Below are 14,146 nucleotides of genomic sequence, written 5' to 3'. Positions count from 1 at the left end.
TTTTACAGTTAGACTAACTATTCTGTCATAGTTCATTTTACTAAATAATGTTACGGGCGCCTATAGGAACTACAGGAAATAGTAAAAAAGTAGTCAAATTTACCATATTTTTTTGTGTGCAGAGATACAACAATTAGTTGGTATCGCAATCTTTAATTCCGTTTTTCTCGAAATGAGGTTTTTGGCGTTCTAAACTTTGAAATTCCATAACTCAGCGAATTTTGAACCAAAAAAGTTCTAAGACCACTCAAAATTTTCCATATTTTGACAGGAATACGCCCATATAGATAACTTCAATAGTGCCAAAATGGGCCCTTTTCATGTGGACTTCCACATTTATTTATAAAAAAAATTTAATTCCATCTTTTAAAAATTTTATGATTTATGAAAATAATGGAATTATTGCGAAGAAATTTATAAAAAATTTGTAAATATAATTGAATTCTTGTGAAATTTTTATTATTAATGAAAATAATTAAATATTTGCGTAGAATTTTATAAAAAAAATTTTTTAATAATTTTATTGTTTTGGAAAATTTTATTAAAATAGTAGGTAGATATTAAAAATCATTGAATTGAGGAAAAGTTTTGAAAATAATTGAAATTTTTCCAAGAATTTCATTTAAATTTTTGAAACCCAATTGAATTTTAGTGAGGAATTTTATTATTTATAAAGATATTTGATATTTTGACGAGAATTGAAAATTTTTTTTTAACATATGTAATTGAATTTCTGCGAAGAAATTTATTATATACTTTTGAAAATTATTGAATTTCTGTAACCATTTGTAACTTCTTCAAAAATCAATTTTTTTTAATGTTTTTAACTAAAATTCTTCTATAAATCCATTATTTTTAATAATTGAGGCTCCGGATCTTAAAAGGACACTTCTATTACCATTTAAAATCAATGCTGAAAGTGCCCTTTTAAGATCCAGAGCCTCAATTAATTAAATATTTGTTAAAAAATTTAACTATTTAAAAATCTAATTTCTTTAAAATTTCTAATTAAATTCATTCAAAAATAAAATGTTATAAAATTTAAAATTAAAATCTTTTAGAAAAAAAAAAAAAAAACAAAATTCAGAATTTTCTTATGAACTTAAAAAATTTTATTTTTCCAGTACTTTTAATAAAAATCCCTGACTTTTCCCTGAACTGTGGCAACCCTGTAATTAATTAACACTAATTAATTGAAATAATTATATTTATCAAGATAATCCTTTTTTTAGTTCAAAAAATTACCTTTGAGTGACGTCTTTTTTTTCGGCGAAGGAATTTGACTATCGAAGATATTGAATGCTTAATAGAATACATTTTTTCGCGCGTGGATTTTATAATTATTAACTACACTAACACATTAAATATACACACTATTTTAATTATATATTAAAACACGAATATATGACACTTAGAGTCGCACTAAATTTTAAACTATAACGAAACGAATGAAAATAGGAACAAAATTTACGAATAAATCAATTTCGTAAATTGTGTAAAAACGCGGAATATGCAAAAACAAAAAAAAAATACCGCCGCGTTTTACCTCTGCAGGGAAATCAACCCAGTTGATCAATTATTATTTATTATAACAAAAAAAAACATTTTTTTCTAAACAATTTTTATTCCCTTCCAGCGGTGATTGTTATTCATTAGATATAATTTAGAGAAAAATTATTTTCGAAACATAATTTTATGTAATTAATTTTCATATAGAATATAGTGACTTTCTTTCTAATATAAAACAATAAATTTCTCTTTATAAATTTCATTTTATATGGTGGCGAATCGAATTTGAAGAGACGGACAAACTTCAACTGAAACATCACATTAAATTAAATTAAATAATTCGGAAATTTCCAAAGGTCGATAATATAGAAGCTATAATGAGAAGAAACAAAATTTTTGTTCTAAATATAAACATAAACTAATTCATTGTTTTCGGAAGACAACATAATATTAGTCATGACGTGAAATTGATTAATGTCAAATTTGAAAATTCAATTTTCAATTAAAATTCTGAGTCGAGAAGCATTTTTCCTAAAAATATAACTTTCTTTTTTTATAGACAAATAATCACTAAACAAACGAAAAAAAGAAATTCATGGTAATTGTGACACAGTTTATCAAAAAAATAATTTCGACTGATATTTTATTCAGTTTCATTGTCGGATGTTGTGTCAAGTATGACTAAGAATTATCTTATATTTGCAAATGCGGAAATAGTCTTATTTGAATTTAATTTTTTTTATTTAAAACTCCATACGCGTGTGTTGATAAACTAAATAAGAATATGGCGAATAAATAACAAACAGTTCATTAATTTGTCTTAAAATCAAAACAAATTGCAAATAGATAATAACAAAAAACAAGTTTTTCCATTCAGTAGTTTCTAGTGATTATCAACTGTCTTAATAAATATTTATCTAAATAAATAAAACATTAAAAGAATGAATATTTCTATTGTTTACGAAAATGAATTATAAATTGCGACAAATGTAAATATAATTCCTTCTCTTATTTAAAGAAGAGAATTAAATTAAGGAAGAGACTGTTTTCAGTAATAATTATAGAGGAAACGGAAAAAAACTATTTAATAGACATCTAACGTAACTTCCGGAAAATTCAAAGTCTGACTTTATCGACAAACTTGTCGATATGGTAGTATCCTGTTAATTCAAAGACTTCCCAGACTCGTCTTGACAATGGTTCACAAAAGAAACTAATTATCTCTATAATATAGTCTAATTAGGATTCCAATATTGCATCGGTTCGATGTGTTCTCGCTTCTCTTTCCTGTCGATGAGCTTTGAAGAAACGATTATTATTAACAAAGAAACAGAAATACTCTCAGAAGAGTTGAAACACTTTTTTAAAATTTGTTTTATAAAACAAGTTGAATGACCTAGAGCTCGATTCACATATACACACACACAAATATACTCCTTAACATCTAATGCCAAATGCTCTTTGTTTTTTTCAAACATGCTCTATTATAATACATTCAACCTTTTCTCTCCCTTCTTCGTCTTCTTCTCCTCTTTCCTTTACCATCACGAGAGTCAAACACAGTTAAAACCCAAAAATAGAAACTAGAGTGCATTGAGCGACAAAGTGAGAATTTTTTTCACATGAAGGAAAAACTCTTTATGCAACAAATGTAGCGAATTGAGGACAATTTTCGAAATTCAACTGTTTAAAACGTTTAAAAATAACAAAAACCCAATTATTTTGCTAATAAACGTAATAATTGCAATCAATTATAAATAATCACTCTCTAAATCTGAATTTAATTAGTAAATTAGTAAAAAAACCGCGAACATAAAACCTAAAAATTACATTAACTAATGAACCTAATGATTTAGTCATTTTTGCTCGCATTTTTGAATAACTATTGATTAATTCATCTAATGAACGAATCAATCAAAAGTCAAATTCAGATTTAGAGAGTAAAATTTTATCGAACAATCAAAAGTAAAAATTGTGAGTTTGCGACAACTTTCCTAAAATAGAATCTTCTTTGAAAAAAGTGGATCTGACATAAATGAATCATGTATCAACTACATGGGGTTTCCATTTCAATGAAATATTTCTTCACTTAAGTCAAAACAAAAAAAAAAAAAACTTTAAACGAAAGATAAAGTTGCTCTTTTTAGAGGACAAATAATAAACTAGCAAAATAATCGATTTATAAAAATAAGATTTTGCTGATATTGAAAGAAGAACGTAAACTTTTTGTCAAGTGAAAAATCTTTTCCTTTTAAAACGATTTAGATATATTCCCAGGCTTGTCAAACATCTGTCAAGAGAAAAACGTTGAAAATTGGAGGGGTGGAGCACCTGCTCAACTGCAAAAATTACACATCGACTTCCCTCTACACTTAAGTCGCTTCTAGATTGTATCTTTTATATGTATACACACAACACTTTTTTTTCTTGCCAATCCAATATAATTAAAACATTTTATCAAACAAATTAATCTTCCTAAGTATCAAAGCTTGAGGAGCAAAATCGTACATTCTTAGCCGCATTAGAATATTAACATTAATCAGAAAGTTATATACCTTTTTTAAATTTGCAAAAGCGAAATTAAAAACGCTAAAGTAAATAACTGTCAAACTATTAAAAATACTCCTTAAATGTCAAATTATTGAAAATATTCCAAATATTACAAGAATTAAATAAAAAAAAGGTCCAGAAATCATTCTTATACTGCAACAGCAAATTTTCTATCTCGATTTAGTCCCTTATCAGAAGAAGTTTGTCGCAAATACACTTGTTCAAAGTAATGCAACAAGATGTGACTCATGAATCTTTACAGAATGAGATCACTCGTTAATAGCAGATAACCTCGTTATTTAGTTTATAATTACGGTTTTGTTTCATTGTTTATGATCGGAATCATTGTTAAATAATTTTTCTTATGGAAAGAAAACGCAAAAGATTCAACAAGTTAGAAAATCGTATTCAGTATTTAAGTATTAATAAAATTATATTTTTCAACTATGGTACGACAAAAGTCACGAAAAAAGGAAATTAGCCATCTTTTTAAAATAGAAAACTACTCCCTAATATTAATAGTAGTAATATCCAGGTCAAGATATTATCTACTAAATTAATCCAACTAATTACTTTATCCGTCTTTCTTTCCGAGAAAAATCGTTAAGAAAAAACAATTCCTAATTGAATACTCCGCAGAAAATTAATTGCAATTTAAAACTTTATTTAAAAAAAAATTCTAACCTGTATTTCGAGTAGGAGCTCCGTCTTTTTCCTTCGGATATCGATTAAAATCTTCTGCTGTTCTGGCGTCAATTCTGAAACGAAAAGAAAATTCAGGATTAATTTAACGACATTAACTTTAATTAACGAAAGATTAAATATCCATTTTGAAAAATTCAGTAATATTTTAAATAAACTGTAGATAACATAATTATTCAGACTTCGCACTCAATAATTAATTTAAAAAATTTTTTATAATTGTTTGTTTTTTCGGAAAACATTTCTTAAATGATTAAGAAGAAAAAATTAAATGAAAATCGAAGGAAGATTAAAAACAGAATTGGATTTTAAAGATTGAAGAATTAAACACTGTGGAAAGTAATGCATTTTTTTCTATAGAAAAAGAATATCGTGACAGTAAGACTCCCAGTTTCAATGAGTTCGAGCAGAGGGCTTATTAGAGTCAATTTAGTGAAGGCTTCTTAAAATAGACCATTGAAATAATTGCAACTGGGGACACCTGTGACGAATACGACAATAATTAGATTAGACATTCTATATATTTTTTTCGCTTCTAAAAACCAAGAAACTTTTTCCAAAGAAAAACTCTCACACTAAATCCTTTTGTTTCGAAAACAATATTCTTTGAAAATGAAAAATAAAATATCTCTCGTGAACAATAGAATTGAAAATTTCAAGGACTTGTAAATTTTTGTTACGAGCAATTTTCCTTAATTATAAAACTGTTGTTCGCTCATTTATATGACACGAAGCAGAGCACAGAACTGTTATATTCAATGGCAGTGGGAATACCGTAACATTTTTTCTTGTCCTCGGTTGTAAAGGATAAGTTATGTAATTCAAACGGACACATCATATATACCCTCTTCCTTTTTTCAACGAGCTAAGGTTACGTCCTCGAGCGGAACGATATTAGAACTTGTTCCGCACACATAACAATGTCTCGCTAACGGGGTCGTTGCTTGTGGACGATAAATCACCACAACAATATTATAACCCTTTCGGTATAAATTATTTTTCGTGTTGCCACTTTACACTCACCCCTCAATAAAGAGACAATAAAGAGATGAAAAAAAAGAAAAAGGACTAACCTTAAAAATGCAAAATACACCAAGAAATCTTTCATCTTCTCGAATACCAAGACTATAAAACAGGTAGTTTGACACTTTACTCTCCAACTAACAGTTTACTACATATTTGTCGAAGCTTCGAAGATCATCTCAAAATATTTACTCAACTTGCACTTGAACGGTTTTACCGTTACGTGACGAGAAAATTAAATTTTCCAGATTAATTACAATAGCCACGTGATCTAAAATTAATTAACGAAACATTTCCTTTGCTAAGGGAGGATGAGATTCTTTTTTTTGTATATGAAATGAGTGCATCGAGATTCAAGATGTTTACATACAGATACAATTCGAGAGGCTGGTGGTTAATTGAAATGCTTCGAGTTGGATCATTTCGAGATTACTTCTAGTAAAAATAAATTTCTAATTAATCTCATTAGAGAGGAGAAAGTATCGAAAGAAATAAAAGTTTTTGGGTTTGTTTACGATAGGCAGGAAACATTTTGCTTGAATACAATTACGCACGCATGCGTCATGAGAGAAAGCCGCTCCTGACAAAACTGATAAAAAAATGTTTTTTGCCTAATTTTCGTAACATCTTTTACCTGTGGTACCGAACTGATCGACCTGGTGAACGCCAGAATTCACTCCCGATCCACCCAGACCGTCCAGATCTTGCCACATCTCCGGGAAATCACACTTCTTTTTACACAACACACGCATAACACATCTCACTCAAACGGCGCCATTTTCACTTGTGCTGCATAACACCTTCTCTCGAGATCGGCAATATAAACTTTGATTGATACAACTAACTCCACCTATCGAACGTACTTTCAACACTTTAGACTGTTTTAGACTGCTTTAGACATGCAAATGATTTAAAAGCTGTGCTGTGGTGCAAGGAAAGTTTAACAGCATTTTACTTCCGCGTGGTGTTTTTCAATTTCTGTTTAAAAAAAAGACCGCAAGAGAAAATATTTTTTAAAAACCAGTACAATGTTAGTACTTTTTGAAACCCCAGCGGGGTATGCAATTTTTAAGGTGAGAAATTTAGTTTTACTCCAAGTCCTCTAAGTAATCAAAACTTAACCTCAAAATGTTTAAACACGTGATCAAATACAAAAATTAAGTTATTAAATATTATTTATATTTACTATTAAACAATTATATTAGGTCTAAAAAAATTTAACTTTGCAGTTACTGGATGAAAACAAACTATCAAAAGTAGATAATCTTTATCATGATTTTGAAACACCCGAAGCTGCAAGCAGAGTGTAAGTTAAAATTTTTAATATTTTTTACATGAATATTTACAATAGCAGGGTTCTCACAAATATTTTATATTGTTTTTCCCGGATTTCCAGACAAAATTTTGACTTTTTCAATAAGGAATATTCTGATTCACTCTAAAAATGATAATATACTCAAAAAAAAGTTCTATTACATTTATTATTTTCATCATTTCAATTCAATCATTATTTTCTAGAATTATTTAACTGAAAAAGTTATTTGAAAATTTTCAAATTCATTTGTTTATAATTAAATATTACGAAATTTCGATTATTCGGAAATTCTTCAATTAAATATATATTAGAAAATAAAAACTTAAAACAATTTAAAAAAATTCAATTAAACTTCTTCAACAAAAATTATTAATTATTATCTAAAATTTTAACTAAAATACAATTTTAAATCAATTTTTATTACAAAATTCTACAAGAATTCAATTATTTAAATAAAAAAATTAATACTTTATTGAATAATTGAATATTTCTTAAAATTGAATTCTCATAAAGAATTTTATCAACAAACTTTTAATTAATTGAATTCTTTCGACGAATTTTAATAAAATTTTTAAGAATAATTACAGTTTTCGAGGAATTCAATTAATTATTAACTATAAGAATTTGAATGTTCTTTCATTCATTCACTTTTTCTGTTGCTCACACTCAGAAGTTGTCTTTTGTTTATACTTTTGTTGTTTGTTAACTTTTGATTATATTATTATGTTATAATTATTTTTATTTTATAATTAATTTAAAATTGTAATGACAAATAAAAATCATCAGAATTTTTTTCACTTCTTTTTATTAAAAGGCTAAAATTTTGTTAAATATTATGTTTTGTCAAATTGAAATTATGCAGATTTTTGATCTTTACTTCTAAACAAAATTAGAAAATTGTTAAACAACTGTGATTAATAAATAGAAAATTTATTTATTTTGCATTATTTTTGTTTATGAATCACAATTTTTAAAAGAAAATTATTATTTTGTTTTAGAAAAAGAAGAAAAATATTCGCAAAATTTCTATTTTTAATCTTATTTTTGTAACAGGATTTTCCACAGGAATTAAGACATTCAAAAATTTTAAATTCAAACCTTTTTTAAATTAAACAACTTATAAAAGTTTGTTATAAAATATGAAGATATTGATTTCTGATCGATTTCTTCATGTTTTCTAAAAATTAAAGATGACCAAGTAATAAAATCATTATTTTATATTATGAGAATATTGTTACTTTAACTTCGTCAAAATTATTTTCATCATTTTAATTCAATTATTATTTTCTAGAATTTAAAATTATTTTTTATGAAAATAATTGAATTTCTTAAAAACATTTTATTATTTATAAAAATAATTGAATTCGTGTGAAATTTTTATTATTTATCTTATTTATGAAAATAATTGAAATTAGAAAAATTTTTGAAAATAATTGAAATTAGGACAAGAATTTTTTTGACATTTATGAAAATAATGGAACTTTGGAGAAAAATTTTGTTATTTATAAAGATAATTGGGATTTTTACGAGAATTTTTTTCAAATTTTGAACATAGTTGAATTTTATTTTTTTTGAAAATAATTGAATTTCTGCAATTTTTTGTAATTTCTCCAAAATTCAATTTTTAAGTGTTTTCAACAAGAATTTAAATTAGAAATTTTTAAATTCTATTATTTTTAAAATTGCTTATTTTATTTTAAAAAAAGGCAGTAAGAAGTTAGTTGCGCGAATTGTTACTAGTTCAATTGAGGCCTTGGATCCAATAACTCGCCCGACGCTCGAAGGCACGCGCTAATACCAGTCGGGTAGCAGTGAGTGGCCCAGAGGCGCTCACTGCTCACTGACTGGCAGTTACGCGTTCCTCCGAGCGTCGGGCGAGTTATTGGATCCAAGGCCTCAATTAAGATAATTGAAATTCTTCGATAAGATTTATTATTTATGAAAATAATTGAAATTCCTGAAAATAATTTTATTATTTATGAAAATAACTGGAATTCTTATAAAAATTTTATTATTTATGAAAATAATTGAATTTTTGTGAAGAAATTTAAAAAAAAAATTATAAATAATTGAAGTCTTTTGAAATTTTTATTATTTATGAAAACAATTAAATGTTTGTGTTGAATTTCATTAGAATTTTTTTAAAATAATTGATTTCTTTTGGAAAATTTTATTAAAAGAATAAATATTGAAAATCATTGAATTTTGGAAAATTTTTGATAATAATTGAAGTTTTACTAAGAATTTTATTATTTATAAAGATAATTGAAATTTGGATGAGAATTTTTAAAAATTTTTGAACATAATTGAATTCTTTCGGCGAAACTAAACTTGTTGTATAAATCCATTATTTTGAATAATTAATTAAATATTAAATATCGAAGTAATTTTAATTTATAACAAAAATATTAATGTAAATTATAATATTAAAATGTGAAGTAATATTTTTGTCATCTTTTAGTAATTACTATTCGATTCTATAATAAAATTATAATAAAAATAATTGAAATTATAAATTATTTTCATCAAGATTAAATTTTGCTTTTTTGCAGAGTGAAACTAAAGCATTTTGAGAAGTTTGCCGATACAACTGAGGCCCTGGCAGCAACAACGGCAGCAGTTGAGGGAAAACTGAGTAAATCTTTGAAAAAAATCTTAAAGAAATATTGTGCGGAAGTACAGGAACAATTGGCCGTAGCCGACGCGAAACTAGGATCGGCAATTAAAGATAAATTGAGTTTATCATGCGTGAGCAATACAAACGTTCAAGAATTAATGCGATGCATCAGAAGTCAAATGGACAGTCTTCTTGCCGGTTTTCCCAAGAAAGAAATGACAGCAATGGCACTTGGTCTAGCTCACAGTCTATCAAGATACAAATTAAAATTCTCACCCGACAAAATTGATACAATGATCATACAAGCTGTCTGCCTTCTAGACGATCTGGACAAAGAATTGAATAATTATGTGATGCGTTGCCGTGAATGGTACGGATGGCATTTTCCCGAATTGGGAAAACTAATTACCGATAATGTCGCTTTTGTGAAAACAGTCAATGTAATTGGTACCAGAGAAAATGCAGCATCAAGTGATTTATCCGATATTCTGCCCGAGGAGGTGGAGGAAAAAGTGAAAGAGGCTGCCGAAATTTCCATGGGCACGGAAATATCACACGACGATATCATCAATATTCAACATTTATGTGATCAAGTAATTGAAATTTCACAGTACAGAGCACAATTGTATGATTATTTGAAAGCGAGAATGATGGCAATGGCACCGAATTTGACAGTGCTCGTTGGCGATTTAGTTGGAGCGCGATTAATTTCCCACGCAGGATCACTTATCAATCTTGCCAAGCATCCAGCTTCAACTGTTCAGATTCTCGGTGCTGAGAAAGCACTTTTCAGAGCCCTTAAAACAAAGAAAGATACACCAAAATATGGATTAATCTATCACGCTCAATTGGTTGGTTCGAGTTCAACGAAGAATAAGGGGAAAATGTCAAGAATGCTCGCTGCTAAGGCATCACTAGCAATTAGGGTGGATGCACTCGGTGAAGATGTGACTTTTGATTTTGGGGCCGAACACAAGGCAAAACTCGAAGCGAAATTACGAATTCTCGAGGAAGGGAATTTAAGGAAACTCAGCGGCACTGGTAAAGTGAAAGCTAAATTCGAAAAGTATCAAACTAAGAGTGAAATTGTTCAATATCCGACGGCTGCGGATTCAACTTTGGCGACAACTAAGAGACCAATGATTGAGGAAATCAAGACTGAGGAAGAAGTGCCGAAGAAAAAGAAGAAGAAGAACGAAGAAGGTGCCGAAGGTAAATCAACCGAAGAAGTAGAGGAGCCAGAACAAGAATTTGTCACACCTAAGAAGAAAAAGAAGAAGATTAAACAAGAACCCGCAGAAGAGGCTGATAAGTCCGTCAACGTAGAAGAAGCTGAAACTTCCGGTTCGTATATTTCAATTTCTATAATTTGAAAAATTTTAATTTTTTATTTTACCACACTTCGCACTCAATAATTCATTTTAAAAAAGTAGCAAAAAGTGATAAATTATCTAAAATTTTAACTGAAATTAATTTTTAAATCAATTCTTATTAGAAAGTTCAACAAGAATTCAATTATTTAAATACAAAAATGAATAATTAATAGAATAATAATTAATTATTTCTTGAAATATAATACTTATAAAGGATTTTATGAAAATTTTCGAAAATAACTAATTTCTTTCAAAGAATTTTAATAAAAATTTTGAAAATAATTATATTTTTCGAGAAATTCATTTAAAATTTTATTAAAAATAACAAAAATCCTCTAAAGGATTTTATTATTTATGAAAATAATTGAATTCTTGCAACGAATTTTATTAATTTTTTTTATAATAATTGAATTCTATGAAAAATGTTGTTATGTATTTGTAAAAATAATTGAATTTTTTTGAAGAATGTTATGAAAGTTTGAAAGCATAATTCAATTATTTCGAATAATTTAATTAAAATTGTACTAAAAATAATTGAATTCTTGCGATGAATTTTCTTGAAAATTGTATTTAAAAGAATTAAATTTCTGTGAAATTTTTTTTATTCTATTTGAATTAATTTTTATATTTCAACTATAGTGCAGATTTTCAGTAAGTAAAAAAAGTAGCTCTTAGTGTTACAAATTTAAAAAATTATTCCAAATTTGTAAATAAGAAATATATTTTACAGAACCGAAGAAGAAGAAGAAAAAGAAAAAGGACAAAGATTTGAGCGAAACTATGGAAATGGAAGAAGCGACACGAAAAGAAGAAGAAGAAGGAGCTGCAGAGTCTCTTGGTAGTGAAAAGAAGAAGAAGAAAAAGAAGCTAAAAGAAGAGAAAGTAGAAGAGGAAGAATCAGCCATCCCTGATGAATATCAAGCTTCAAGTTCATCAGAAAAGAAAAAGAAGAAGAAAAAGAAGCACAAGTCAACCGAAGATCAGGACACGTAAACTTTTTTTTAATATAGAGAATATTAAAAGTATTTTTTTCCAACTGATCATAAATAAAAAGAAAACTCACATTTTGTTAAAAATATCACAAAATGTATTCGTAATTTGTACGAATAAGTGTTAAAAACAGTTACTTTTTTCTAATTCCGTATCTTACCGAGAATTTCCCACAATATTTGTATACATCTCCTTTTTTAAGATTATTTTCTCTATTTAGTGTTTTTATTATTACAATTAATTACTCCAATAAGTACAAATAATTATTTTCTTGAATTTACTCTCATGAACATGAAATTAACAAATTAAAAAAGAAAAAACTTTAAAATGTCATAGAATTAGTTCTCAACTAGAAAGTACCTCAATTTTTTGATTTGTAATAATTATTACTTTTATGCATTTTTACTGTAAATACTATACGTTTTTTTTATTTCACTGTAAATATAAAATACATTTAATTTGTATTATGTAGAAAATTGTTTTTCTTTGCTCAAGAACATTTGATTGAAAAGCTAAAAGATGGAGGATGAGTCATTGAAATAATTGAGAAAAAGTCCCTATGTATTTATGAGATCAGTTCGCTATTTCCGATTTAAGTCCGAAAAAGTTTGATCCAATTTAAACAATCTTTTCATAGATTTTTAGATACTCAAAAAAATGTTCTATTACATTTATTTCCGAATTTCTTTAATTGTAAGATTATTCGAAAACATCAATAATTTCATTTTTAAATAAACATTTAATTATTATTATTTTTCCATAGGAATTAGGATTTTCACAAATTTCAAATTCAACAACTTATAAGAATATTTATATATTATAAAACATGAAGACATCGATTTCTTCATGTCTTATAATAATTAAAGTGTACGTATGAAGTTAAATAAATAAATAAATGTATAAAGTTTATATTTATAATTAAAGTTATAAAATTATTATTTTCTACAATTTTTAACTAAAATTCTTCTTTTTTGAAAAAGATCTTTAAGAATTTTCAAATCCATTTGTTTACAATTCAATTTTAAAAAATCTCGATTATTCGGAAATACTTCAATTAAATTAAAAATAAAAAACTTTAAATAATTTTTTAAAAAATTCAATTAAACTTTTTCAAAAAAAGTTAATTCTATAGAATTGTTAGTTAAAAGTATGAAAAATTCATGATAATTATAATGATTTTATTATTTATTTATTTAACAAGTATACGGGAAAAGCAATAATTATTCAATTATTATGTAAAACTTTAAGTAAAATTTATTTTTAAATCAATTTTTATTAAAAAATTTTACGAGAATTCAATTATTTTAATATACAAAAATAAATATTATTGAATAATTAAATTCTTTCAACGAATTTTAACAACATTTTTAAGAATAATTACAGTTTTCGAGGAATTCAATTAAATAAATAATGGAAATTCTGCCATGAGTTTTATTATTTATGAAAATAATGAAATGTTTGCATAGAAGTTTATTAAAATTTTTTTTTTAATAATTAAATTCTTTTGGAAAATTTTATTAAAATAGTAGAATTGAAAATCATTGAATTGAGGAAATTTTTTGAAAATAATTGAAATTTTGACTAGAATTTTATTAAATAAAAAATCCATTATTTTTAATAATTAATTAAATATATATGTTACCGGCAAAGTATGAAATCCAGGCATTTTATAAAATGCCTAGGCAGTATATAAAAAGCCTATGTCCATTTCAGGCAATACATAATAATAATTTGCTATTCCGTGAACAGAAAATTGTCGTCTTTTGTTTTTCTATAGTAATTAATATTTTGATAGAAATTTTGGTTATGAGTATTCCCATATGTGTGATAACCACTTGATGCAAAGAAATTTTTTTACAAATAAAAGAAAAATGATCAAGACATATGCCTCTATTCAACTGATGTTAAAAATGGTAAATACATGTAATTTTTTCAAGAATTCTCTATTATTTTGTTAATTTTTATAAATTTAATGAAATTCTCAAACTTGGTATTGATAAAAAGTTTAAATTCTAACATCGAACAATTTTTTTTACAATATTATTCAATTAGTGAACTGAATTTTAT

General features: G+C 26.1%; 2 protein-coding genes across 3 annotated transcripts in view; one reads left to right on the top strand and one right to left on the bottom strand.

Annotated features, from left to right (window-relative positions):
- The window catches only part of LOC122497919 (cytohesin-1), a 96,583-nt gene extending 89,995 nt beyond the window's left edge, over positions 1-6,588 (bottom strand). Inside the window, exons 1-2 of one of the 2 annotated variants that reach the window (XM_043605344.1) lie at positions 6,419-6,588; positions 4,744-4,817 (exon numbers count right to left, since the gene is read on the bottom strand). In XM_043605344.1, coding sequence (XP_043461279.1) covers positions 4,744-4,817; positions 6,419-6,536 — 192 coding nt within the window. In that variant the 5' untranslated portion in view covers positions 6,537-6,588. Of the gene's footprint in view, positions 1-1,245; positions 1,810-4,743; positions 4,818-6,418 lie in introns of those variants that run through there. The other variant, XM_043605345.1, reaches the window with a different exon arrangement.
- An 81-nt stretch (positions 6,589-6,669) lies between these two features.
- LOC122497918 (nucleolar protein 58-like) lies at positions 6,670-12,550 on the top strand. The gene is made up of 4 exons (XM_043605342.1): positions 6,670-6,857; positions 7,014-7,090; positions 9,652-11,060; positions 11,820-12,550. The coding sequence occupies exons 1-4, from the start codon at positions 6,813-6,815 to the stop codon at positions 12,080-12,082; spliced, it is 1,794 nt and encodes a 597-aa protein (XP_043461277.1). The 5' UTR covers positions 6,670-6,812; the 3' UTR covers positions 12,083-12,550.
- The last annotated feature ends 1,596 nt before the right edge of the window (positions 12,551-14,146 follow it).

The sequence above is a fragment of the Leptopilina heterotoma genome, unplaced genomic scaffold (genome assembly GCF_015476425.1).
Source record: "Leptopilina heterotoma isolate Lh14 unplaced genomic scaffold, ASM1547642v1 Lhet_14, whole genome shotgun sequence".
In the NCBI taxonomy this organism is placed as follows: domain Eukaryota; kingdom Metazoa; phylum Arthropoda; class Insecta; order Hymenoptera; family Figitidae; genus Leptopilina; species Leptopilina heterotoma.
The sequence above is the reverse complement of the archived record's forward strand: the minus strand, read 5'-3'. Positions and strand labels throughout refer to the sequence as shown.